General features: G+C 40.3%; 1 protein-coding gene across 2 annotated transcripts; it reads left to right on the forward strand.

Moving 5' to 3' along the window:
* Positions 1 to 11: 11 nt before the first annotated feature.
* IKBIP (IKBKB interacting protein) lies at positions 12 to 25,295 on the forward strand. Of its 2 annotated transcripts, none has more exons than XM_048835500.2 (4): positions 12 to 263; positions 4,728 to 4,954; positions 8,017 to 8,134; positions 11,455 to 13,590. In XM_048835500.2, exons 2-4 carry the CDS (start codon positions 4,767 to 4,769, stop codon positions 12,289 to 12,291), a joined length of 1,143 nt encoding a protein of 380 aa, XP_048691457.1. In that variant the 5' UTR covers positions 12 to 263; positions 4,728 to 4,766; the 3' UTR covers positions 12,292 to 13,590. The 2 variants fall into 2 exon arrangements, with proteins under 2 accessions (XP_048691457.1, XP_048691459.1); XM_048835502.2 differs by lacking the exon at positions 11,455 to 13,590 and adding an exon at positions 24,033 to 25,295 and having other exon boundaries at positions 79 to 263.
* Positions 25,296 to 26,693: the final 1,398 nt, after the last annotated feature.

Here is a 26,693-nt window from a genome sequence, read left to right on the forward strand (position 1 = left end):
CCCCCAGCGCCCAGGACCTCGGAACAAAGCGGCAGGCTCCACCCCTATCCCTAGCCGCTGGGGGCTCGCGCGGGCGCAGACGCGCCCAGTGCCGTAGCCGAGAGCGCGAGCGGCGGGCACGCGCCTGACGTGGCGCGCCCGAAGCTGTGGGGAGGCGCAACCGCCTCCGGAGGCGCGTGCCCAGGACAGCAGTTTGTTTGAGCCGGACTGTCCCGCGCCCGGCCCTCCCGAGCCAGAGGATAACGGGGATCAGGGAGATCGGGGTACGGCGGAAGGGAGCGGTGGGGACGAGTCCGGGAGGACCGGGCGGTGAGGGCGCTCGAAGGGAGGAGGAGATCGGGGTGGGGGCACGGGACGGCGGGGGGTGGCCTTGTGGGGCCAGGGGGGAGCTGGGGGAAGGAGGGATGGGCTGCTGATGGGAGAGCCCAGTGGGGTGTCGCGGGATTGCTGCGGGGGGACGGGGTGGCCGTTGGTGACTGCGGGGCATCGTTCAGTAGAAGAGCCTCCGCCGGGGAATGGCTTTGTGGGGCTGATGGTTTCCCGCCCCCCCGGCATTACCGTGAGGCCGTCGCTATCCTTAAAGCCGGGGGGTGGGTTTTGTCTTAAAAGCTGTTGTCGCTTTTCACTTTCCTTCCGAAATTCCGTTTGGTTCGAATTCTCTAGGGCTCTGCCCGGGCTCTGCCCAAAGCGACTTTGTACAAGTTTAAAGAAAATCGGTTCTGACATGTTTGTGCAGAGCGAGGGGATTTTTTTTTCTTCATGCTCCACACGCTCAGACACTTCTTTGCATTTGTGTAACTCACAAACATTTATTTTTAAGCTTCATATTGCTGATGGACTTAGTCCTTAAGAAGTACCGAACGAAGCAAGTAAATATCTGTATAGCTGTAGAATGTTTATATTTATTTATGGATGTGGATTTCGGTCTCAGTCCTGCAAAGAGAAATTTGCAGAGCCCCATTGACTTCATTTTGGGCCCTGTCGCGGTGCAGTGGTAGACTCCAGGCACACAGCTCGCTGGACAGGATGGGAGCTGTAGGTATAAACACACTTGGAGGGGATAGCCCTATGATAAATTGCAAAACTATGTAATAAATGTATTTATCATGCATCTTTGCCCACTTCACTTGCTTTTCCCCCACTAGTCCATTTCTCTTGGATTTATTCTTATGTTCCAAACTGCTTCAGACAATTTTTTTCTTTCAACTTGCCAAATAATTATTTTCTTCTCCCCAGACATGAAATTGTCTCCTAAAAAATAACCCCAAGCCAAACTCCATGATTGATATGAGTCAGTTCTAGGTCATTCACTGAGTTTTTCTAGATTTAAAAGTGTGACTGTTTTAATACGTCATGGTCCTGAAAGTCTAGAAACATGAGTTTTGTTGCATTGGAAAGTAGAGATTGTCAGCTTCCTGCCTGAACCCAATGAGGCTTGCCTTTAGCCCCCCAAAAGATCTGAGATATTGGACTTTAAAAAGGTGACTTATTTCTAAACCAACGTTTTAAATAAACAATCGCACAAAGGGAAATGAAGAATTAAACTCTCATCTGCTAGTAGCTACTACGCTACTAATAGCTTCTCACTGGAAAAATAAAAATAGTCCAGTTCTAGGGGAATGACTCAAAAAATACAGAAAATATGGAAATATTAATGCACTAGTTATATACCCAGAAAAATGGAGAACAAATAGATATTTGGTTACCATTTATTTGATACTCCAAAATACATCCACCTGCAGAAAAAAAAAGTGCACTCTGTCCAATTTTTTTTTGACTTTCTGGTCTGTTAAATGTGTAATTCACTCAATTTAATAAAATAATTAGAAACAGTAAGTCACAGATGAAATGATGCTCATTTTGTAATATGGTAAAGTGTCACACCCTGTTAAATAGAGACATAACTATGGGTGTGCAGAGTTTCCTTTCCCCAACAAAAATGGGCTGCAGTGCAGCTAGGGGCCACTGGACCCAGCAGAGTCCAGCTCACACATAGAAGACACTGCTGGGGGGAGGGAGCTAGAGGTTTCCTGGCAGCTGCAGTTGCCAGCATGCCCTGTGGGAAGGAGAGGGCAGCATGCAGAAAACTCCATGCAAGCCTGGGATCAAGCATCAGGCTGTTTCTCCCTCTGGATCCCTGTGCTCGGGGATGGGGGGATGGACAGATGGCTGGGCTCTGGGGGGGAAGGGGATGCGAGTATCTGGGCTCTTACCTCGGCGTGGGGGGCTCCACTAGCGTGTCTCTGCAGCTCCTACGCGGCAGAGGGGCCAGGGGGCTCCGTGCACTGCCTGTGCCTGCAGACCCCGCCCCGCAGCTCCCATTGGCTGCAGTTCTTGGCAATGGGAGCTGCATGGCTGGTGCTTCTCGCAGGAGCAGCACTCGGAGCCCCCAGACCCCTCCACTGCCTAGGAGCTGCAGGGATGCGGAGCCGGGTAAGGAGCCCCTGCCAGCCCTGACAACCCTCCCACCGAGCACCAGCAGGGGTCCCACTCCCGGGCCGTGCACCGTGGCCCGCCCCAGCACCGGAGGGGGTCCTGGGTCACACGCTGCTGCCTGCCCCTCTCTCCTCACCAGCACCAGTGGGGGACCCGTGCCACCTCCCCCAGCACCCATGGCGCCCCCGGACCGCCCCCGTCCCCCCGCCCCCAGAGCACCTGTGGCTCCCCCGCCCAAGTTTTACTTTAGGGTAAATAGTAAAAGTCATCGACAGGTCACGGGCTGTGAATTTTTGTTTACTGTCCATGACCTGTCCATGACTTTTACTAAAAATACCCGTGACTAAAATGTAGCCGTAATGATGATTCAAGCAGGCTGCAGATATTCTTAAGGGGCCAGTTGCACTTGCTTACAGCTTAAAAACCCCAGGTGTTTCTTTCATAGGCTAAAAATCCCTTTAGCCTGGGTCCAGCACTTCCCCCCCAGGTCAGTCCTTGTTCCTCCTGTGTTTCCCAGAGTCTCTTTGGTGCAGGGAGTCAGTGAAGAACCATGATGATGTCACTCCCCTGCCTTAAATAACTTTTGCATATGGCAGGAACCCTTTGTCTCAAAGCTTGGTTCCCATGCCAGACAGTTGTAAAACACTGGTATTCCAAGATGGAGTCCAGTACCAGGTGACCTGGTTACATGCCCCTGTAGTGCCACAGAAGCCATTGCTTGGAGGCTATTTGTAGCATCCTCAGGAAGACATCCCCTCTCCCCACCCCACCCCAGGAGATAAGCTTCTTCTAAGGCCTATTGTTTTCCCCTAATGGCTCATCAACCTGAATGGGCCCTTCCCAGCCAGCCATCTAGACCAGGGGTTCTCAAATTGGGGGTTGGGACCCCTCAGGGGGTCGCAAGGTTATTACGTGGGGGGTTGCGAGCTGCCAGCCTCCACCCCAAAGCCCACTTTGATTCCAGCATTTATAATGGTGTTAAATATACAAAAAAGTGTTTTTTAATTTATAAAGGGGGGTTGCACTCAGAGGCATGCTATGTGAAAGTGGTCACCAGTACAAAAGTTGGAGAACCACTGATCTAGACTGAGCATCTTTTGCCTACCTGGCATTCCCCAGCTGTAAACACATTTGTAATACAGATAGTAAATATTCCTAACTTCAGATACAAAAACGGTACATGCATACAAATGGGATAATCCTATTCAGTAAATCATATCCTTTCCAATGATATCTCACATGACCTATCTTGCATAAAATACATTATCATTATGTCTTAATCATATCATAATAATATTACTGTGAAGAATATGAGGTGCAGTGTTACACTGGGCTCTCGGGGGGAGAGGTTGTGGGTATCTGGCCCCCTGGCTGGGCCAGATACCGGCGGGGGAGGGGGCAGAGAAACAGGAACTGGGTGTCATAGGGGTTTCTTTAACTCTCTACTCCTAGGGGAATTTTTGTGTGTGTCTGTATTGTTATAGACATACTTGCTGACAGGTATTTTGAAATAAATTACCAAAATAATTGAAACTGGTGTGATTATGTAGTGTTATTTTGACAAATAAAATTTGCAGAATTATAAAATATTGTATGCAGAATTTTTAAATTTTTGGCACAGAGTGCCCCCAGGACTATACAGTAAATAATGAACCTGGCTTTATGGGTGGACATATTTAAAAAGTTATAATAGAAATATTCCTAAATTAGACTCCCAGATGATTCACAATCCCATATTTTCTATGTCTTAAATGTGTATCTCCCCTTTTGCTGTGTGAAAGACTCAAAGTATAGTACAGCAACAGATTAGTTGATCAAACATGAGAAATAGTGAAACTGATTAAACAGTGCTGTCTTAAAAAAACCAAAATGTCGTCTAATTTCTTCTAATCTCTTTTATGTACAGTAATCTTAAGAACATCTTGAAAACTCTAGATGCCTATGCAGCCTGAAGGAGTTAAAAGTTTTCCTGGACAATTGCCATCAGCTTATGTAGAACCCAAGTTTTCATTTTTTTAAAAGAAATTAAATCTATAGTCTTAGTGCTATGGAAAATTAGACAATTTCTGCTATTCCGAAAGTATGGAAGGGGATAGCTATGTAATGGAAAAACGAATAGTTATCGTGACATTTTCTTGAAAATGATTAATGTAACTGAATAAACATCGATGTGGTATACATCAACAGCAAGCAGTTAATTTTTAGTGCAATTGCCTAACTGCATATTTTGGGAAGTCTCTGTGTGAACTTGGAAGGGACTAAACATAACTCATTTTGCTTTCTTCTGCTAGATCTCTGGTTGGTTTCTGTTTCCTAAAGACTTTCTTAAAATGTCTGACATGAAGCAAAGAAAGAAAGCTGTTCCTTCACCGAAGCACAACGAAGATCCACAAAAGCAGAGCAATTATGGAATGATCTCAGGTCCCAGGAGCAGCAGCAATAGTCAGAATTCCTTTTGGATAGACTCACGGACAGCCTTAAACCTGCTTTGCCTTGTTGCTTGTCTACTGCTCACCTGGTAAGTGATCCTCTAAAGGTAACTGGATACAGTCAGTTTCACACTTTCAATTTTACTCTTTCTGGTTTCCTCCATGTCATATACAATGGAATCCACTATATACGACATTAGTAGAATAGTGTTCAGTTCTGGTGTTCACAGTTTAAAAAAGATGTTGACAAAATGGAAAGAGCTCACAAAAGAGCCCCCAGAATGATTAGAGGTCTGGAAAACCTGTCTTACAGTGGGAGACTACAGAAACTCAATCTATTTATCTTAACAAAGAGAAGGTTAAGAGGTTACTTGATCATGATCTCTAAGTACCTACACAGGGATAAGATTTCCAATAGTGCAGGGTTCTTTAATCTAGCAGGCAAAGACATAAAAATATCCAATGGTAGGAAGGCAAAGCTGGAAATTCGGCCTAGAAATAAGGCACTATTTTATTTTATTTTATTTTATTTTATTTACAGTGAAGATAATTAATCATTGGAATAACTTGTCTAAGGATGTGGTGGATTCATCACCATTTCAATTCTTTAAATCAAAATTGGATGTCTTTCTAATCGATATGTTCTAGCTACACCAAAAATTTTAGGCCCTAAAGTCTATGGGTGAAAGACTTGCCTCAGTGAAGTCTATTGCAAAACTCCCATTTACTTCACTGGGACAAGAATTTCACCCAATGAATGATTGAGTAGTCACAGGACTGTCTAGATTAGAAGAATAAAAATTGCATAATTTTGGTTCTCCTTAAACTGACCCACATTTGGGATAGGTATAGATTACAATTTCTTAGTTTTTGCTCCAGACCTCAGTCTCAACAGTCGATTATTACAGATGCTCTGGAGTTCTCACTTTAATTGCTGTACATTATCGTAACAAATAAAGAATTATAAAATGTATGTGAGAGAAAATAATCTTCTACATAAGTTGATTCCAAAAAGGGGATACCTGGACAGTCTGCATTATCCCCATCTTGATTTGGGATTGATAAACTTCCAGCAAATTAACCTTCTTTCACTGCCATCTTAGGGCCCTCTCTGTTGTCTCCCATTTCATCCTGGTTCAGCTATAGTGGTGCTGCTTGCCTACATGTCCCCATCTGCAATCTCACAAACAGCCTACAGAATGTAAGTCACTACCAGCAATGCCTGTGTGAGAGCTGCAACCAGCCAGCCACACCTTGGCTCTTACGAGCCTTGGGTATAGTACAGAGTGCCCCAATATACTTCGAGTCTTAGATTTCCCCCCATGAATATATGTTCTGTACTGTCCAGCCCTCTCCTGGACAATACAAATATGTTAAGTCTGTTTAAGATGAAAATATGATATTTTATTATTTTAAATAGTTTGTCAGATAGTTCAATTTAAACACATTGGATTAGCTAAAACAGTAATGAAGTAGATAAAACAGTAAAACAAGTTTTTTAACTACAAAGAGAGAGATTTTAAGTGAATCCAAGTAATGAAGCATAAAAGTCAGAAGTGGTTACAAGAAAAGTAAAAAACACAACTGATGCCCAGCTTAACAAACTTCGTTAAATTCAAAGCAAAGTTTTTCTCACCACGTGCTCTCAACAGTCTTACTGGCCAAACTTCTTAGGCCACGATACCTTCTTCTCTTTAATGGCTGCTTCCTTTGTCCCTTCTTGTGCTGTGAATCGAGAGAGAGAGAGGAGGGGGTCCCTTTGTGGCATTTATTTCTCCTTTTTATAGTGTTAGTCCTCCTTCTGGAAAATACTTCCAGCTGAGATTCAGGAGACAGAGGCTTGGCCTTCAGTACAGACTTGTCAGTATAACTACGTTGCTCAGAGTGCAACACAGTTATACCAACCTAACCCCCCATGTAGACAGCACTGTGTCGATGGGAGGGCTTCTCCTGTCAACAAAGCTACCACTTCTCAGGAAGGTAGAGTTCCTATGCCGACAGGAGAAACTCTCCCTTTGGCATAGATAGTGTCTGCACTATGGCCTATATCGGCACAGCTGCAGTGCTGTATGTGATGACAAGCCCAGAGTGCATATGTAAGGATAATCCCTGCTGATTTTCCCACCTGTTTGTACTCCCTTTGTCTCCCTTCCTGCTTGATGACTCTGTTTACTGCTTAAATGCTAATTAAGCAGAGCACATATTCTTTTGTTTGAGACAGACCTGTTTGCCAGCTTCTGCTGTGGTTTGGAACATGTGTCAATAACATTATACAGGAAAATAGTATAAACGATGTTGTCACACATTTTATCAGGACTACATTGACCACATTATGAGTTTTCAGATACCTCACAAAACCTCCTTTGCACTAAGATTATTACAACAGTGTGTAGGGTGTGGACACGGGTACATTCTGTCAAACCCGCTTTATTACTATATGTTTAAGTTGTTTACAGAACTGGCAACCCTGAAACCTACCAAAAAAAGATAATTTTAACTACATTTTTTGTTGTTTAAAATAAATGTAATGCTTGAGAGAGGTGCTGGACTGAGAGCCTGGAGAATAAAGTCTATTTCTCCACAGAACAGGTACATCACAGGCAGCAGCAATACAAACTTTCCCACAACACAATAGCAATGGCTAAAATTAACACAAAATTAGAACTAGCTTGGCCCTTCCTAATTCAGAGCTCCCACATGGTTGTGAGAAGTCTGGGAAGAAAGGTCAAATGATCTTGTTTTGTTTAACTTGGCCTTCTAATCAGCTAACCATTTAAAAAAGTAATTTTCACTAAGGGCTTCCTTTACCATGAAGGTACTTTTTGTCCCACATATGTACATTAGGTCACAATGAAGCAGTTATGTAGGTTTGTGATAGCTAATTGAGTAGAACACACACACGTATACACACTCTCTCTCACTTTAAATGCAAATTATTATTTGTTGTCTATTTCCTTATTTTGGTAGTCTATAACTTCAATATGAAGACAGACCAAATTCATTAAATAAGCCCGGCTCTTTTCTAAGGCTCTGATCATGCAAGGAGCTGTGTGAAGGTAGAATCCTACACTCGTGGTGCTCCTTGCAGGATCAAGGCCTAAAACATTTAATGCGTACCAATTATATTCACTAATTTTTTCATGATTTGCAGGTTCCTATTTCAGCAGTCAGGCCAACTTGCTCACATGGAAAAAAAGTATCATTTATTACAGCTGGAAACTGGAAAATGCCAGGATATGGAAAATAAAGTTAACTTAATTTCTGAAAAGGTAATCATTGGAATTTTAATTTGAGAACTTATATTGAACATTAGCTAAAATGTATTAATTCATATTGACTTAGTCAAAGTTAACAAATGTGTTTTGAGATTATGGACATTTTTAGATAACCAGAATTACAATTTTATATCTCTGAAATTAGACCATTTAAAAATGTTTATTCAGTCATCTTATTGGGAGTTAATGGGACATCTGGTTGGCCATCAGATCTGGCTTCTGTTCTGTTCTAAACTCATAAGACTATGTTGCTTAATATCACATATGTAAGTAAAAGCATGCCGACAGGTGGATGCTTATAAAGAGATACTAACATTGCTAAGGAAATTCTGCCGTCGTTGAAGTCAACTGCATAACTCCCATCAACTTCAGTAAGGCCAGTATTTCACCCTGTGTGAAATAGCTACTTGAAAATGTTTCCCTTATATTTTTGTTTTTCATTGTTGATCTCTTTAGGACCTTCAATACTATTTTCATGTGTAATTTCATAGCAATAAAGTGCTGAATTTTTTTTAATGTCTAGAATATGTATGACATCATTCACCAGATGATTATAATCTTAAAGTATGTCAAATTTGGGGCTTAAATTTGTCGATCCATTAACCATGCATATTAAGTAACTGGATCCTAATGTTTCTTTTCCAGAAACTTAAGTCCTCCCTTGAATTCATATGGCTCAATTTAGAAGTTTAATTCTCAATATAGTTCAGCTACATATTGTTTTAAATAGAAATTCTTGTATGGTAAATTGGTCTTGCTCCCACTTCAGTCTATGTCTTCTATACTGCTAATTTAAAATCTTAAAACTGCTTGTCCAGGCTGATTCTCCACTCTGACACTGTGGGTGCCGAAGGTGGGGGCCCGCAAGGATTAAAAAAATTAATACTGGCCGCTCCAGGCTTGTATTAAACTCCCAAGGTTACAGCTTCTCTCTGACCTTGGATGGGTAGATGCTGCCACCATCCAAGTGCAAAAAAACCCCTTGAAATCAGAAAGGCGCACTTGGGAATTCCTTCCTGTGGGGGGTTACCCTCAAGCCCTTTCACACACACACCCACACACCCGGGAAGAGCTGAGAAAGAACACAAAGGAAATTAGCTGTTGCCCCAGCTAATTAAACAACATATGCACAAACCTCTTAGGACACCAAATATCTAATCCTGTTCTTAAAAAAAGGTAAATTTTATTAAAAACAAAAAGAAAGAAAATACATCTGGAACTTAGGCTTTTGCTAGATTTAAAGAACCCACTTACAAAAATTAAACATCAACCTTCTTGAGGTCCAGCGAAGGTTACAAACAAGCAAAACAAAAACATTTGGGGTTAGCACAGAGAAGTCCACAAGCCAATAAGAAATAAACAGAAATAAACCTAATCGCATCTTCCTAGACATTCCCTAATTTACTTATATATCTGGGGATTCAGATAAGCAATCTCTAGGTATGATCTGATGGTTTTTCATACCTGGCTTTCAGCTTCTCAGAGCATAACTGCTCCCTGTTCCCCTCTTTCCTGGAGAAGCACAACACACAGACAAAGGGAAGTTTTTTCCCAATTTTTAAAAGTTTTAGCCCTCCCATTGGCCCTTTTGGTAAGGTGCCCTCTCCTTTCCTTTTACCTGTGGGCTGGTTAACCCTTTACAAGTAGAGAACAACCACCAAGAGGGATTCCATAGCCAACTGGCTGGCTGGGTGTCCACAAAAGGGAGCTATCTCCCCTCTCATGTATCACACTGCTGATTTGCAGCAATGTGTTCTTTTCCTTTCATAGTGTTGTGTTGTCTGTTAGAAAAGTTAGTTTTACTCCAAGATCATTTCCTGTATGGTAGAGATAATGATAAAAGCATAGCAAACCAAGTGCTTATAGTGCCATTTTAGCATTGATCTTATAATGTTGACAGTCAAATAGGATGCAATTTGAATCTCTGTACACTTCAGTCTAGAGAGCTGACTGCAAACTTGGAATTCCCTCTTGTGTGCAGGATGGATAAAAATCAATGACTTTTTAAAAATGGTTTTTTTAAATTTAAATTGGATTATTTTATTTTGTTTTTTAAATTATAGTAAGTTTTTCTTTTTAAAAAATTAACCTGTTTAAAATTAAATCTGAATTTAATATGAAATATGTTAGGCCTAACCTTATAATCTTTTATAACATTTAAATAAAAAATAAACATGCTAAATCCATGAGCCTCTATCAAAAACTTTGAGTTAAAAACTGCTTTTCTGTATAAAGAGAGTCAGGAAAAACATCTAACTTTTGACATCAAGTTTTATAAATATATCACAATAGGTAATGTACTGTATTAAGGGCTTATTTGTGTAATAAAAATAAAATTTATATGCTGTTGTGTGTTCAGTTAAATTCCAGTTACCATCCTAATGCAGTTTGAAAGAAATCATGGGTACAAAATTCTTTATCTAGGTAAATAAGCACCATTTTCTAACACACGAAAAGTTTAGAATTAATAAGAATCTGAAAATACTAAGCTGCATAATTGCTTAAATAAATATATATGCTTATAGTGTACCTCCTTGGTAGCAAAAAGATGCTCCCTTTACAGCTTCATTTGTGCTCTTCAATTGATCAAGGAGTATTAAAAAGTTCTCCTGTGCTCCCTGACTGAAATTGTGGAACCCATTGAAGTCAGTGGCAAAATTCACCCTGTCTTCTGCCTGAGTTTAGTGTGTTGTTTTCTTAGTGCTCACATCTCCTGCTAGCTCACGCAGTGAAGAACCACTAATATGTAACCCAGTGTCCGGTTCCCTATATGGTAGTGCATTGTGGAGACACTAGACTGTGATCTAGCCCTGTATCATTTGGTCTGTATCAAAGGTCGCGATATTTGATTTGTATTTTGAAGGTATTTGTTCTAAGTTTTTTGCTCAATATTTTTACAGCAATAAGTTATGGCAGTTCATTTTTTATAAATAGAAACTGAGGTCAAAGTGACTTGAATTTAATAACTCTGGTTCTAAGTAACAAATTGACTCGAGTTACTCACTCCTAAATAAAAATACATGTGTGAAAACTGCCCTAGAAATTCTCTTTATAGCTTTCACATGCCAGAATAAATTGGAACAATAATATTTTAAACATAAATTATTAAATTAAATAGGAAGATTGGAAATGTGTATCAAGTCAATAAAGTGCTCAATTTTTTTGTATGTCTAGAATATGTATGACATCATGAGCTTTCTCCAAGAGACTGACTGAGCCTTATGTATATATTGTACTCCCAGTTGTATAAATATAAGTGCTCTTCCAGTCTAATATTAAGTAGACATGGACATTGTTTTGTGTTACAAATGCAGCTTGAGTCTTCCGAAAGTATCCTGCAGGAAGCTACCTCATCCATCTCTGTGATGACCCATTTTGAGCAGGAAGTGTCCACTCTCCGTAACATCATACAGGACATTCAGAACAGTGAGCAGACGTTCTCTGAAAAGATGCAAAGCATTAATGAGACATTCCAGAATGTCATGGACTCCTGGAAAAGAAGCCTGGATGAAATGAATGCAAACACTAGTAGTTTAAAATCTGAAGCAAAATTCATACATACTGAAGTTACGACCCATATAAATACTGCTGATCAAAATATGAAGTCTCTTTCAGAAAGATTAAAAGATTTAGAAGACAGTACAATAAGAAATATTAAAACATTAAAAAGACAGGAAGAAGATGAGCTTTCTAGAGTTGAACAGCAGCTGGAGTTGGATACAAAGACAGTTGAAAAATTAGAAGAAGAACAGAATACCTTGTTAGCTAGAGACATAGATTTGAGTCAGAAGCTTACAGACTATGAACCGAAAATTGAGGAATGCAAGACCCACTTACCAACAATTGAAAATGCCATTCAGTCCATTCTTAGAGTATCAAGTGAGCTGATAGGTATAGAGAAAAAAATGGAAGACTTGACAGTACAGATGTTTACTATGGAAGATGAGATGCTAAAAACAGTGTCAAATATAATGGAAATGCAAAAGGTTCTTGAAAGCATGCAGTATGACAACAGCATATTAAAACTGCAAAATGAAATAATTGTTTTAAAAGAAAAAGTATATGACATTACAGTATCTTCAAATACAAGAGAAGTAGTACCTTTAGAATACAATCTAGAAAATGAACAGAGTGAGGGTGATGATCAGTGAATTCAGGCTCATTTTAATTTATGTATATTACTTGACAATATGGACAATATTTATAGCTCAGTTATGTTAATGTGTTTATAAACAAACGATAACCAAACACCACTAGTCCAACAAACTTTAAAAATAGCAGGGGTCTTGTCATTGCTTTTTATTAACATTGGATCAGACCTTACATGCCTAAACTATACTAGAGAGAAAAAAAAGCAAATGTAATGGGGGAACAGACAGACTCTTTTTCATGTATTTTATAATGATTATCTTGAATGTCCATGAAGTTCTTTTTCATTAAAAGGAAATTTGAACCAAAGTATTTAGATGCAAGAACATCTGGATGTTAAGTCGGAATTTTAAGCACAATATTCTGTATTTAAATTTATATTCATTCATTTTTTCTAATTATAGCTTTTTGCAAAGTTATATTTCATGCTTTTGTATTAGCTACATTATAATATATGAAAAATTAAAAACCTGTTTCTGAGCAGGTTCCATGAATTGTAGTCTGATTCTAACATACCATATTGATTATAACAAACAACAGTTTCATATATTTGGTTCCATTCAATAAAATTAGATCACAATTTACACCTCTTTTGTGGGGACAAAAGTCTGTTCCTGGTTAATGGAATGGAATTATTCCAGATTTACACTGGTGTACTGAGAGCAGAGAATTTGACCAGGAGTCCATCCATACTATTCCATACAGGAGATCCTAGTAGTGTACACACGTGCCCCCAAAAGAGCTGTAATTGTGATCAATTTTACTTACTGGAATAATCCAAAAGTTTTCTTCTGATGTCAGTTTAAATTCAGAAAGCACTGTCGTTACAGGGACCCTTAGATTTTGGGTCTGCACCTAACTATGTTACGGTTTTCTCTACTGCCAATAATTGTAATATTTATTAGGGCTGTTGATTTAATAGCAATTAACTCATGCAATTAACTCAAAAAAAATAATCGCAATTTAAAAAATTAATCGTGATTAATCACAGTTTTACTCACACTGTTAAAGAATAGAATACCAATTGAAATTTATTAAATATTTTGGATGTTTTCCTATCATTTTTAAATATATTGATTTCAATTACAACACAATATACAAAGTTGACAGTGCTCACTTTATATTATTACTTTTTATTACAAATATTTGTACTGTAAAAATGGCAAACAAAAGAAATAGTATTTTTCAGTTCACTTCATACAAGTAACATAGTACAATCTCTTTATTGTGTAAATGCAACTTACAAATGTAGATTTTTTTTGTTACATAACTACACTCAAAAATAAAACAATGTAAAACTTTAGAGTCTACAACTCCACTCAGTCCTACATCTTGTTCAGCCAATTGCTAAGACAAACAAGTTTGTTTACATTTATGGGAGATACTGCTGCCCGCTTCTTGTTCACAATGTCACCTGAAAGTGAGAACAGGCATTCGCATGGCACTTTTGTAGCCGGCATTGCAAGGTATTTATGTGCCAGTTATGCTAAACATTCCTATGCCTCTTCATGCTTCGGCCACCATTCCAGATGACATGCTTCTGTGCTGATGATGCTCATTTAAAAAAAGAATGCATTAGTTAAATTTGTGACTGAACTCCTTGGGGGAGAATTGTATGTCTCCTACTCTGTTTTACCCACATTCTGCCATATATTTCATGTTATAGCATTCTCGGATGATGATCCAGCACGTGCTGTTCATTTTAAGAACACTTTCACTGCAGATTTGACAAAACACAAAGAAGGTACTAATGTGACATTTCTAAAGATCGCTACATCGCTCGACCCAAGGTTTAAGAATCTGAAGTGCCTTCTAATATCTGAGATGGACATGGTGTGGAGCATGCTTTCAGAAGTCTTAAGGGTACGTCTACAGTACGAAATTATTCTATTTGAATTTTCGGAAGCTATTTTATACATTCGGTCTTCTGTGTCCCCATCAAAGCGGGTGAATTCGGCAGATTGCATCAACAGTACCGAGGCTAGCATTGAATGTCGGAGCAGTGCACTCTGGGTAGCTATCCCACAGTTCCTGTAGTCCCTGCGGCCCATTGGAATTCTGGGTTAATTTCCCAGTGCATGATGGGGCAAAAACATTCTCGCAGGTGTTTCTGGGTGTGTGTCATCAGAAACCTACGTCAGACAATCATTTCGCGCCTTTTTGGCATACTGCTTTCAGCAGACGGTGCACTGCTGCTCTCCTGCTACTATGAATCCACCTCTCATTTTCTCTCATCTTCCTATGTAATCTCTACTATCTACTCTTTCTCTTCCTCATCAAACGCTTCTGCTGCCAACTCTGCTCGGCTACCGTGAACCGAACAGCACAACTTCTGCTGCCAACACTGCTCTCCCGCTATTGCCACACTTCCGAGCTTCTCCATGTTATCTGTCCTGGGCTCCCACTTCCGTGAAAGCCACAGAAGACAACCATTTTCCGCCTTTGTTCGGCTACCATGAACCGAACAGCACAGCTTCCGCTGCCACTCTGCTCTCCTACATTTCGCACCCTTTTTCCAGGATTACCTGTGCAGGCGCCATAGCCATGGAGCCCAATCAGATCTCCGCTGCAGTTTTGACCATTGTAAATACCTCGCGCATTATCCAGCAGTATGTGCAGTACCTGCAAAACTGGACAAGGAAGTGACAACAGCGCGATTATTATACTGAGGAGGACATGGACACAGAAGGCATGGCATGTGGCAATTGGGAGATCCTGGTGGTGTTGGGCCAGGTTCATGCCGTGGAACGCTGATTCTGGGCCCGGGAAACAAGCACAGACTGGTGGGACCGCATAGTGTTGCAGGTATGGGATGATTCCCAGTGGCTGAGAAACTTTCGTATGCATAGGGCCACTTTCATGGAACTTTGTGACCTGCTGTCCCCTGCCCTGAAGCGCAAAGACACCAAAATGAGAGCAGCCCTCACAGTTGAGAAGTGAGTGGCCATAGCCCTATGGAAGCTTGCAACGCCCGACAGCTACCAGTCAGTCGGAAATGAGTTTGGAGTGGGGAAATCTACTGTGGGGGCTGCTGTGCTGCAAGTAGCTAACGCAATCATTGACCAGCTGCTATCAAAGTGACTTTGGGAAATGTGCAGACCATTGTGGATGGCTTTAATGCGCTGGGCTTCCCTAACTGCGGCGGGGCGATAGATGGAACGCATATCCCTATCTTGGCCCCGGAACACCAGGACAGCCAGTACATAAACCGCAAGGGGTACTTTTCCATGGTGCTGCAAGCACTGGTGGATCACAAGGGGCGTTTCACTGACATCAACATGGGATGGCCGGGAAAGGTGCATGATGCTCACATCTTCAGGAACTCTGGTCTGTTTGAACAGCTGCAGGAAGGAACTTACTTCCCAGACCAGAAAATTACTGTTGGGGATGTTGAAATGCCTATAGTTACCCTTGGGGACCCAACCTACCCCTTAATGCCATGGCTCATGAGGCCATACACAGGCACCCTGGACCGTAGTAAGGAGCAGTTCAACTATAAGCTGAGCAAGTGCAGAATGGTGGTAGAATGTGCGTTTGGACGTTTGAAAGTGCGCTGGCGCAGTTTACTGAGTCGGTTAGATCTCAGCACAACCAATATTCTAATTGTAATTGCTGCTTGTTGGGTGCTTCACAATATCTGTGAGAGTAAGGGGGAGACATTTATGGTGGGGTGGGAGGTTGAGGCAACTCGCCTGGCGGCCAGTTTCACACAGCCAGACAACAGGGTGATTAGAAGAGCGCAGCAGGGCGCGCGGCACATCAGAGAAGCTTTGAAAGCAGTTTCATGACTGGCCAGGGTAGGGTGTGACAGTTGTGTTTGTTTCTCTTAAAGTTACCCGCCCCCTATATATCGATGAAAGGAAATAAAGTCACAGTTGTTTAAAAAAACGTTCTTTATTATTTGTTGCACAAAACATTGAGAGAATTCGGAAGCTAGATGGGGGAGGGGGGTATTGGGTTAGGGGGGTGGAGGAGAAGGGAAGGACAAGTCCAGAAACCAAATCAAAATTTAGGATATGCCAGCTTTCTGCTGCTTGTGCAAACCTCTGGGGTTGACTATGTGAGTCCCAGCAGCCTCCTCCCTCCCCCTCCGTGTTCTTGGGCATCTGGGTGAGGAGGCTATGGAACTTGGGGAGGAGGGAGGGCGGTTATTCAGGGGCTGCAGCCTTTCCCGCATTAGATCCACCATACAGCGGAGCATGTCAGTTTGCTTGACCATAGCATCCTGCCTGCTCTCATCGCACATGTCCCTCCTCTCCCCGTATTCATGTAATGCTTTATGCAACTCCACAATTGTTTGCCTCCACGCATTCAGTTGGGCCCTATCAGTGCAGGAGGACTGCATAAGCTCGGCAAACATGTCGTCCCGACTTTGGTTTTTCCTCCTTCTAATATGGACCAGCCTCTGGGACGGAGTAGATAGGGGCTGCGTTGAAACATTTGCACCTGCTGCGGGAGGAAAAAAAGGGAGGGTAGTATTTTAAAAGATACATTTTAGAGAACCGAGGGGTCACTGTTTCTCAGTGAAACAGGCAATTCATAGTACACAGTACATGTTCTTTCTATACAAGGTCTCATTTTGCCTCTTATACTGAAGTGCCTCCCACTTTGGTGTGAGTAAGCCATCACATGCGGCCAGGCAACAGAATTCAGCTTGCAGGCAGCCTGCGGGCTCTCTGGGATGATCACTTCACACAACACCCTCCTCCCCGCCCCCCACACACACTGCGGGGCTCCGATGAGGCTCTGAGCAGGGATGAGCCCTTTAAACTAAACGTGAACAGCCCAGCACGGCTGGGTTTCCCCCCCTCCCCACAACATGTGGCTCCGATCAATCTCTCTCTCACCAGAAGTGCCTTCTCCAGGGTCATGGTCTGGGAGCATGCTTTGGGAGTGGGGGGAAGCTACTGGCTCCAGCATTAAGAATAGTTCCTGACTAGGGGGGAAAACAGATTCCCCACTTGTGCATTGTCCTCCTCCTCCTCCTCTTCGTTCTTCAAAAACTCACCCTCCTCACTCCGTGCTACTCCCCCCTTGTAGGTGTCCACGGACAGTGGTGGGATAGTGGTGGTGTCACCCCCCATAATTGCATGCAGCTCACGGTAGAAGCAGCATGTATGGGGCTGTGACCCAGAGCACCTGTTCCCCCCCTCCCACCGCCATGGCTTTTTGGTATGCTTGTCTGAGCAACTTGATTTTTGTATGACACTGCTCTGTGTCCCTGGAGTAGCCTCTTTCCGTCATGGCCCCGGAGACTTTAGCGTACGTATTTGCGGTTTTTTTTTTTTGGAACGTAGTTCTGCCATAACAGATTTGTGTCTCCAACATGCAATGAGATCCAGTACCTCCCGTTTGGACCATGCTGGAGCTCCTCTGTGAATCCGGGACTGCGTGGTCTCTTGTGATGATGAAGTCTGCATGGTCACCTGTGATGGTGGACTGTACTGATGGTCACCTGTGTTGATGGTGACCAAACAGGAAATTCAAAAGTTCCCAGGGCTTTTACTGCCTACCTGGCTAGTGCATCGGAGTTCAGAGTGTTGTCCAGAGCGGTCACAGGGAAGCATTCTGGGATAGCTCCCAGAGGCCAATATCGTCGAATTGTGTCCACAGTACCTGTAACCCGGAACTGCGATCTTGATTTTAGCGCTACTCCACTTGCCAAGGTGGAGTACAGAAATCAGAGTAAAGAGCCCTTTAAATCGAAAAAACTGGTTTGGTCGTGTGGATGGAATCAGCTTTATTTTGAGGTAACTCTGCTAATTCCGAAATAACCGCATACTGTAGAACAGGACTTAAAAGAGCAACACTCCGTGCAAAAACTACAGAACCCGAACCACCAAAAAAGAAAATCAACCTTTCTGCTGGGGGCATCTGACTCAGATGATGAAAATGAACATGCATCAGTCCACACTGCTTTGGATTGTTATCAAGCAGAACCAGTTATCAGCATGGACACATGTCCTCTGGAACGGTGGTTGAAACATGAAGGACATATGAATCTTTAGTGCATCTGGCACATAAATATTTTGCAATGCCAGCTACAACAGTGCCATGCAATCTCCTGTTTTCACTTTCAGGTGATATTGTAAACAAGAAGTGGGCAGCATTATCTCCTGCAACTGTAAACAAACTTGTTTGTCTTAGTGACTGGCTGAACAAGAAGGAGGACTGAGTGGACTTGTAGGCACTAAAATTTTACATTGTTTTATTTTTGAATGCAGTAAGTTTTTTTGTACATAATTCTACCTTTGTAAGTTCAACTTTCATGATAAAGAGATTGCACTACAGTACTTGTTAGGTGAATTGAAAAATGTTTTTTTACAGTGCAAATATTTGTAATCAAATAAATATAAAGCGAGCACTGTACACTTTGTATTCTGTGTTGTAATTGAAATCAATCTATTTGAAAATGTAGAAAATATCCAAAACTATTTAAATAAATGGTATTCTATTATTAACAGTGCAATTAATTGCAATTAACTTTTTTAATCGTGTGATTAATGGCAATTAATTTTTTATCGCTTGACAGCCCTAATATTTATGCCTCAGTGGAAGTGTGTGTTTGAGAGAGAGATTAGACATGTACACACTTCACTTCCATTGAAGCATAGATAGTATAATTATTCTCAATGTAGAAAACCCTAATACAGTTAGGTGCTGACCCAAAATCCAAGGGTCCTTTCAAGGACAGTGCTTTGAGTTTAAACTGACAGCAGAATAAGAGAACTTCCGGATTACTGGTAATAAATTATGTATATTTAACACAATTTCTATATGCTGGGCCAGATTCTCCTCTGAACTACATAATTACAAGCACCTTAAACTCAGTAGTATTCCACCAGTATAAATGAGAGAAGAACGTGGTCCCCTCTTCTGGTGACAGGTGATCTCTGAAAACGCCAGATTGCAATGCAGAATACCATACCACTTTTGCTAAAATATCCCCTCCTCTCCATTGAGATTTTATATGTGTTAATGGATTATACAACAGTTGGTCTTTAAATTTCTGTCTCTTCTTCCTTTCCTCGGCCACATGCAAGTGGCCTCCTCACTCCACACTTTACTGTTGACATTCTTAATATCATTGTGACAAATTGTGATACCCTTATTCACATTTAATAGCACCATTCTGCATGAATAGTCTCACTGAAGTCTGTAGGACTGGTTGTGGAGTTAAGATGCTTCTCAACCTGAGTACAGCATTACTGTTAGTAACCTTCCATCATTTCAGTTCCTTGTCAGGAAATCTGCCACATCTTCCCCCAGAATCTCCCTTTCCCATTTACACCTGCCCAACTATTTTTGTCACTGATTTTTCCTACCCTTTATTACTTAAATTTATTGCTGAACAATAGGGATCCAACTTTTCATGAAAAACAAAAATTAAAAAATTAATTCCAAGACATTTATATTTCCTTAATTTTAAAAGAAATTCGTTTGTGCCATCTATTAACGCCTTTTCATGTCAGTATTGCCAGGTTTTAGTCCTTGTGTAAGGCAACTGAACTTAGTGCTAATCGAATACGGGATCTAACTTCCATTATAAATAAATCATTTTTTTTTAATGGTACACTGGTAGGCCTAAAGAAATTATGTGACTTCCAATATAAACTGTTGTATTCCAAAGTCAAAACACAATTAATATATAATCTCAGCTACCAGGAGGTGTTTAAGGCAAGACTGTTCAAACTTTGCCCAATCAAGAGCTGCACTGGCAGATTGCTGGAGCCAGAGAGATGTGCCAAAGTTACATGAACAGTGTAACCACCATTATTTTCAATGCAGAAATGTAACCTTCACAGATTTATTTAGATCAAACTGGAGAACTACACACTGGGATTTGTAGTATGTAAAGGCCTCTCTTCTATATTGAAGTAGAGGGCAGCTAGAGGCTGAATTTTAAAACTCAAAGGTATGTCTACACTGCAATTAAACACCTGAAGCTGGCCCATGCCAGCTGACTCAGGCTTGCAGGGTTCAGGCTAAAGGGGTGTTTAATTGCAGTGTGGGCATGGGCTGGAGCCCAGGCTCTAGGACCCCAGTGTGGGGTAGGGTCCCAGACTGCAATTAAACAGTGCCTTAGCCTGAGCCCCGCAAGCCTGTTTCAGCTGGCATGGGCCCACTGCAGGTTTTTAATTGCAGAGTAGACATACCCAAAGTGTTCACACACTGGGGCTACAAACAACATTTTGGCTACTCCTGATTTAAGACTTGGGATATCCAAAATGATAAAAGAAAAGGAGGACTTCTGGCACCTTAGAGACTAACAAATTTATTTGAGCATAAGTTTTCGTGAGCTACAGCTCACTTCATCGGATGCATTCAGTGGAAAATACAGTGGGGAGATTTATATACACCGAGAACATGAAACATGGGTGTTACCGTACACACTGTAAAGAGAGTGATCAGGTAAGGTGAGCTATTACCAGCAAGGGGGGGGGGGGAGAACCTTTTGTAGTGATAATCAAGGTGGGCCATTTCCAGCAGTTGACAAGAACGTCTGAGGAACGGGGGGAGGGGTGGGTGGCTGGGAATAAACATGGGGAAATAGTTTTACTTTGTGTAATGCCCCTTCCACTCCCAGTCTTTATTCAAGCCTAAGTTAATTGTATCCAGTTTGCAAATTAATTCCAATTCAGCAGTCTCTCATTGGAGTCTGTTTTTTAAGTTTTTTTGTTGAAGCTATCTAGATTGCTCTTCTCTTGTTTAACATTTTATGGGAAAGAATTTTTGCAATTAAACACGTTTTAATACTTTTCATAAGTTTGGTTTTTTCAACTTAGAATTTTCTCTTTCATATAATTATTTTTGGTTAACAAGAGTAAGGACTGAAATCACATTTTCAGCATCTTTAGACTGTAGGTTTGGATCAACCCAAATTCCACTGCAGACTAGAATACATAGTTGAACAGAAAGTAGTGGGCACCGGGTGTTACAGAGTTCTTAGTCTAGTAAACAAATGGAGTTGCCCGAAAATCTAAAGTCTGAGAATCATAGGCTATACCAAATGATCCTACGTTCACAGGGGATGACCAAAGTTCTTCACTAGAGATGAAATTCTGCCTGCACTGAATCAATAGGAGTTTTGCCATTGACTTCCATGAGGCCAGGATTTCACACTAGGCCTTTTCTGTCTGCTAAGTATGAATTTGTGAAAATGAGAATAGTAATTACAGCCAGATAAACTAGACTTTTGTCCCCGGAAGAAAAGTACATTAAATAGTCTATTAGGGATGAAGTAGTGTAATACTCATTGGCATGGGTTCACTAAAAATTAACCATGTCCAATAAATCTGATCAATTTAATATAAAGAACCGAAAAAGGGGGTAGTTCAGTCTGTAAATTTCAGTTTTGGGTTTTATCACACAAGCAGCTGGTGAACAAGATAATAAATGTGGATATAATTAAAAATAAACTTAAAAACAATGTCAGCATCAGTGCTAAAAAAGTAAGCTGAATCAAGAAGTAGTTGGCAGACAGAATTATACATGGGGCCCATATCCACTAAAAATCACAATAATTAAATTTGATAAAAAATTACAGTACCTAATTTATGATTTTAATTTTTAATTCAATAAAAACCTATTTGAATGTTTTCCTGTGCAATCCAAGTTGCAGAATTTCCAGCTTGCAACAAAATTCAGCTCCGGTGTGCCTCAAATGTAATCATCATTATAACTCATATAACCCCAACAGTGTGCTTTTACAGACAAGGAACATACAAGAACTTACAGACAAGAAAGATAGTCTTAATTTTCAATGTCAGCTCCATAAGGGTATAATAGAAGGTGATGCAAGTTTGAAAACAAAATACTCGTTTGTAGCAGTAATGGGATGTCCGCACCCTACCTGAAGTACGGTCTTAAGATCACCTTCTATAAATATTTACTGTTGTCTTCCAATCTGTGTTACTCCTTTAGAACAGACACCTTCATTCTTTGTCAGTTAATCAGTTTTACATTGCTGTATACACAGTGTTGTGCCATCAACAACTTTCTGTTCCTTCGTCAATCTACATAACTTGTACTACAAAATACTAATGCACATGCACTTTAAAATATATGCACATAAAGAGCTGCACTGGCAGCTTACTGGAGCCAGAGAGATGTGCCGAAGTTACATGAACAGTGTAGCCTCCATTGTTTTCAATGCAGAAATGTGACCTTCACAGATTTATTTAGATCACACTGGAGAACTACACACTGGGATTTGTGTAATCAAAATAAAATAAAAAAATCAAAAATGCAATCATCCTTTTGTACAACTATGAGTGTTAAGGGGACACAGCTCTTTTTTAAAACCAATACTCCACTGAGCCCATAAATAAGAGTCTAACATACATGATATCTTGTCCATTTTTACATTTTTGAAAGAGATGGCCAATAGAAAAATTGACATATAGTAAATCACCTTGATAAAGATTCACTATAAAGTGCATATTGTTTCAGTTGCATAATAGATAGCCATTTTCTACTGTTACACTGTAATATTAGGGGGATATATTTTTTTACCTTTTTAAAAGACCGATCCCATTTTGATGTGTTATACCCAGGCTGCAAACAGACCAGTCAAGATGCTAGACCATAGACACTAGATTGGTCATTTCCCAAGAAATTTCTGCTCCAACACTTCCTTGTGTTACATGATATCAATTCTGTTCTCTCTTGTCTTCCTTTTGCCTTCTTTCTAGTTGTTTCCAAACTTTGCCACTTTTGGAATTAATTTAACTTTATGATTTCACCATTATAAGCAGCATGACATGCTCCGATAGCAACTGGCCTTTTTTCAGCATGAAAAAAAACCAGTGGGAGGAGACCAGAGCATGCCAACTGGATTTCCTCTTGGACTGGAGAACGAAGTCATAGTCTCCAGACTAAAGTATACCTGTTTGTAATCAACATGTCTGCATACTGTATCCTGCCTCACACATAAATGAAGCCGTATCAGGCAGAAGGTTCTCCTCTCTTGTCTCATCTTTGCATGTTTGTCTGAAGAGCAGGAATAGATCTTTTAAAAAAATCTGTTAAGACAAAACCTAAGAGTGGATTGAATCTTCTCTCATTTAGATAACTTTTAGTGAGAGCAGGAAACTGTTTAAACTATGTTTTCCCTCTGAAGGATTTTGCTGAATATAGTTTAAAAATTTGCCCCAAATGAATAATCATTTAACTTTTCAATTCCAAGTCTTTATATTTTCTGTCTGTTTCTTTTTGTTATGTGAATGTAATAAATACTCAAAAGAATTTTTATGCTGTGTTTGCTCTAGTGAAAACAGGAAAGAGTTCCTTTACAGAAAATTCATGGATCACAATTAATTATTTTAAGTCAATGTCTTTCTGAAAGATATGCTATAGTTCAAACAGAAGTTATGGGCTTAACGCAGAAATTACTAGGTGAAGTTCTGTGACCCATGCTATGCCGGAGGTTAGAGCAGAAAATCATACTGGTCCCTTCCAGCCTTAAAAAATTATGAATCTATGTTATAACAGTAAAAGAGGATTCTAGTGATGCATATGAGCCTGTTGCCTATACTTACGTGGAAAAACTGAGTTAATCAGTGGAAGTCTGGGACACATGCATTGTTGCAGAAATACTGTTCTCTAAAGATCCAGGTTCATGGATCCATCACTGTTGATTAAGAAAGATATTTCAGTGAAACTTAACTGTAGTTTTGACCTGAACTTATGAGTTAAAATCGTGCTTATCTTTTGAAATACTTTTATTTGTATCTCCCTCTAGTGTGAAAAGACTCAAGACTTAATGGAACAACTGGAAGCTCTTCAAATAATTTCTCATGTTAAACATCTACAAGAGGGTCTCTATGGCATGAAAACATGGTCTAAGAGCATAATTCAAAAAAAAGAAGAACTGCAGGAGAACTTAACAACTCTTTTTCATGCAGTTGTAAAAGTTGAGCAGAGTACAGCTTCTGTAGCAAAAGATGTATCTCTAAAGATTGCAACAGTAAAAACTGACATAAGACGCATTTCAGGTCTAGTGTCAGATGTGACCTCATTGACTGATTCTCTGCAAGCACTGGAAGATAAAGTAGATAAAGCTGAAAAGAAGACAGTACAAAACATAGGTGATCTACTTACAAGTAGCATTGACCGTACTGCAAAGCTACGAAGTTTTGCCTCTGATAACTCAAAAAGAATTGAACAGATTAAAATCACATTGTCTGACTTGAGAGGTGATTTCAATAAACATTCAGATAGGCTTTTAAATCTGGAAAGTAACAGAGCAAAAGTTCTGAAGACAGTTACTTTTGCAAATGATTTAAAACCCAAGGTGTACAACTTAAAGAAGGACTTTGCCCGTTTGGAACCAATGATAAATGAGCTAACATTAAGAATAGGAAGGTTGGTTGATGATATATTACAAAGAGAGAAAGAAATTGTTTTCTTGAATGAAAAACTGTCCAATTTAACTACAGTTCAGACTGAGATCAAGGATATGAAAGATGAAATAACCAAGATTTTAGATATGAATTAATTACTTTCTGAAACTATAGACTGCCTAAAAAGCAGTAGCATTTGAAGAGCGATAATCTAATCAAGGCTTGTACTAAAACACTGAAAGGGAGGTGTAATTTAAAGGCTTCTTTTCAAAGCATACTGAAACAACTTTGGAGGTCAATCCTCCTTTTGAAGAGTGACAAAAGTGCCATTTACATCAGAGGGACCCAGATCAGGTTCTTCATTAGCAAAGCAGGGGTTTTTTTTCCATGAACTATTTGTTTTGTATAACTAAAGTAGAATATTTTTATATAATTTTAAAAATGTAAACTATGTAATTGCTATTTTTGTTCTTACCTACAAGTTTGCTTTCTTGGCTCAGGTAGGCCTGCAAATTGACAAGTGGGTCTTCAGCCTTCCCTACTGCTTTGAAGTCAGGGATAAAATTGTGGATTCCAGATTCAGGCTCAAACACAAGTTCACAAAACTGCAGCTTCATTTGATGTTCCTCTTAAATAAATACCAACCCCAAGATTTTCCAAAAGTGTCTGGGGTTTCATTTTTATTTTAAATCTATCAGTGTATTATGGATATAGAAAGGAGTAATGGCCAGAAATAGTGTTCTCTCTGAAAAGGGAAGATGGTCAAAAGTTTTCCATGTTAAATGCAAAGTATTATTTTTATCAAACGAAATGGAATCCTTTATTCAGGACTGTAGTCACAACAGAGTGGAGTTCTAGGATTTCTTTCTACAGCAAAGAGAACCCTATGTAGGGACAGTGTCATGAAAGAGGTACTAACCCTAGCAGAGAGCCCTCAGTCCAATGTTTTTGGGTCCCCTGTCTGAGGTGCCTCTGCACTTCATTTGTCCCCTGCATGCACTTGATCTGTAAAGTGCTAGAGTGAAGACCAAAGTTAGCACAGAAGGAGTCGTTGTCTAGGCTCAGAAACATCAGAACAGACCCCATCCAATGTGATATTGCTCTGGTAAGAGAGAAGCATTTATAGAGCCACTGAGATTTGAGAGGGGCAGGTAAGAGTAAGAGATGGAAGAGGTGTGGTGTCCTAAAGACAAAAGAATGCAAATAGATGTACCAGCAGCGAGAAAATAAAAAGCCATGGTACAAGAACAGCAGTGATTATGAAGGAAATAGATTGAGAGAGGTAAGGTACAGCTGTTGAGAAAATTCTTGTAAGACCACACAGCCAGAAGTCTTAGGGAATGCTAAGGCCCCCAGAACTTTATTGTTTAGCAGTTAGTAAGTGCTAGTTGACTTTTTTTGAAGTTACTATATACGGATGTGTTGAAAATTCCAGTCACTCTCCTCTATCTTTTCATCCTCTTTCCATTGGCTCTGTCTTTTTTATTCCCTGTCCCTTCCCCTCTGGTTGCTCCATCAAGCTTTTTCCTCTTTCACTGGTACCTCCCCACTACTCTGCGTCTTTTATCTTGTCTTCAAATAATAGTCTAAATAAGTTGGTTTATTTTTCCTAAAGTCATACAATAAATTATTTTGAAATAAAGGTTTTCATACTTTGACCCACTCCAATCAAAAAAATTTCATTGCTAGAACTAACACACATAGGATCAAAGCACTTGCTATCTAAAATATCCTTGAAACAACAGGTAAAAATATAAAATACCTGGGTTTGTTTAATTTTGGGGAGTTCTCATCTGTGGATTTCTTGTGCAGCGTTAGGTTCTCTCCTCTATAAAACCAATCACATATGTAGAAATCACCACCTAGTGAAAGCCACTATTCTCGCCTCTGGAGGGCACCAAAGTCTTAAAGGAATTTTAAGATTTTTTAAAAATGTATTTAAGGCAATCACTCTATGAGGAGTCATACCAAAAGAAAAAGGTCATTGCTCCCAACAGGAAATTAAAATTGGATATCTACTACCCACATTAGCTGGAGCAAGTTATGTTTGTGAAGATCAA

The sequence above is a fragment of the Caretta caretta genome, chromosome 1 (genome assembly GCF_965140235.1).
Source record: "Caretta caretta isolate rCarCar2 chromosome 1, rCarCar1.hap1, whole genome shotgun sequence".
NCBI classification, from domain to species: Eukaryota; Metazoa; Chordata; order Testudines; family Cheloniidae; genus Caretta; species Caretta caretta.

Bases quoted from the DNA above. Each gene is read 5' to 3' on its own strand.
- IKBIP (XM_048835500.2), top strand. From the start codon at position 4,767: ATGTCTGACATGAAGCAAAGAAAGAAAGCTGTTCCTTCACCGAAGCAC. The intron at 4,955-8,016 runs GTAAGTGATCCT...CATGATTTGCAG, and splicing joins GCTTGTCTACTGCTCACCTG to GTTCCTATTTCAGCAGTCAG. The intron at 8,135-11,454 runs GTAATCATTGGA...TTACAAATGCAG, and splicing joins TTAACTTAATTTCTGAAAAG to CTTGAGTCTTCCGAAAGTAT.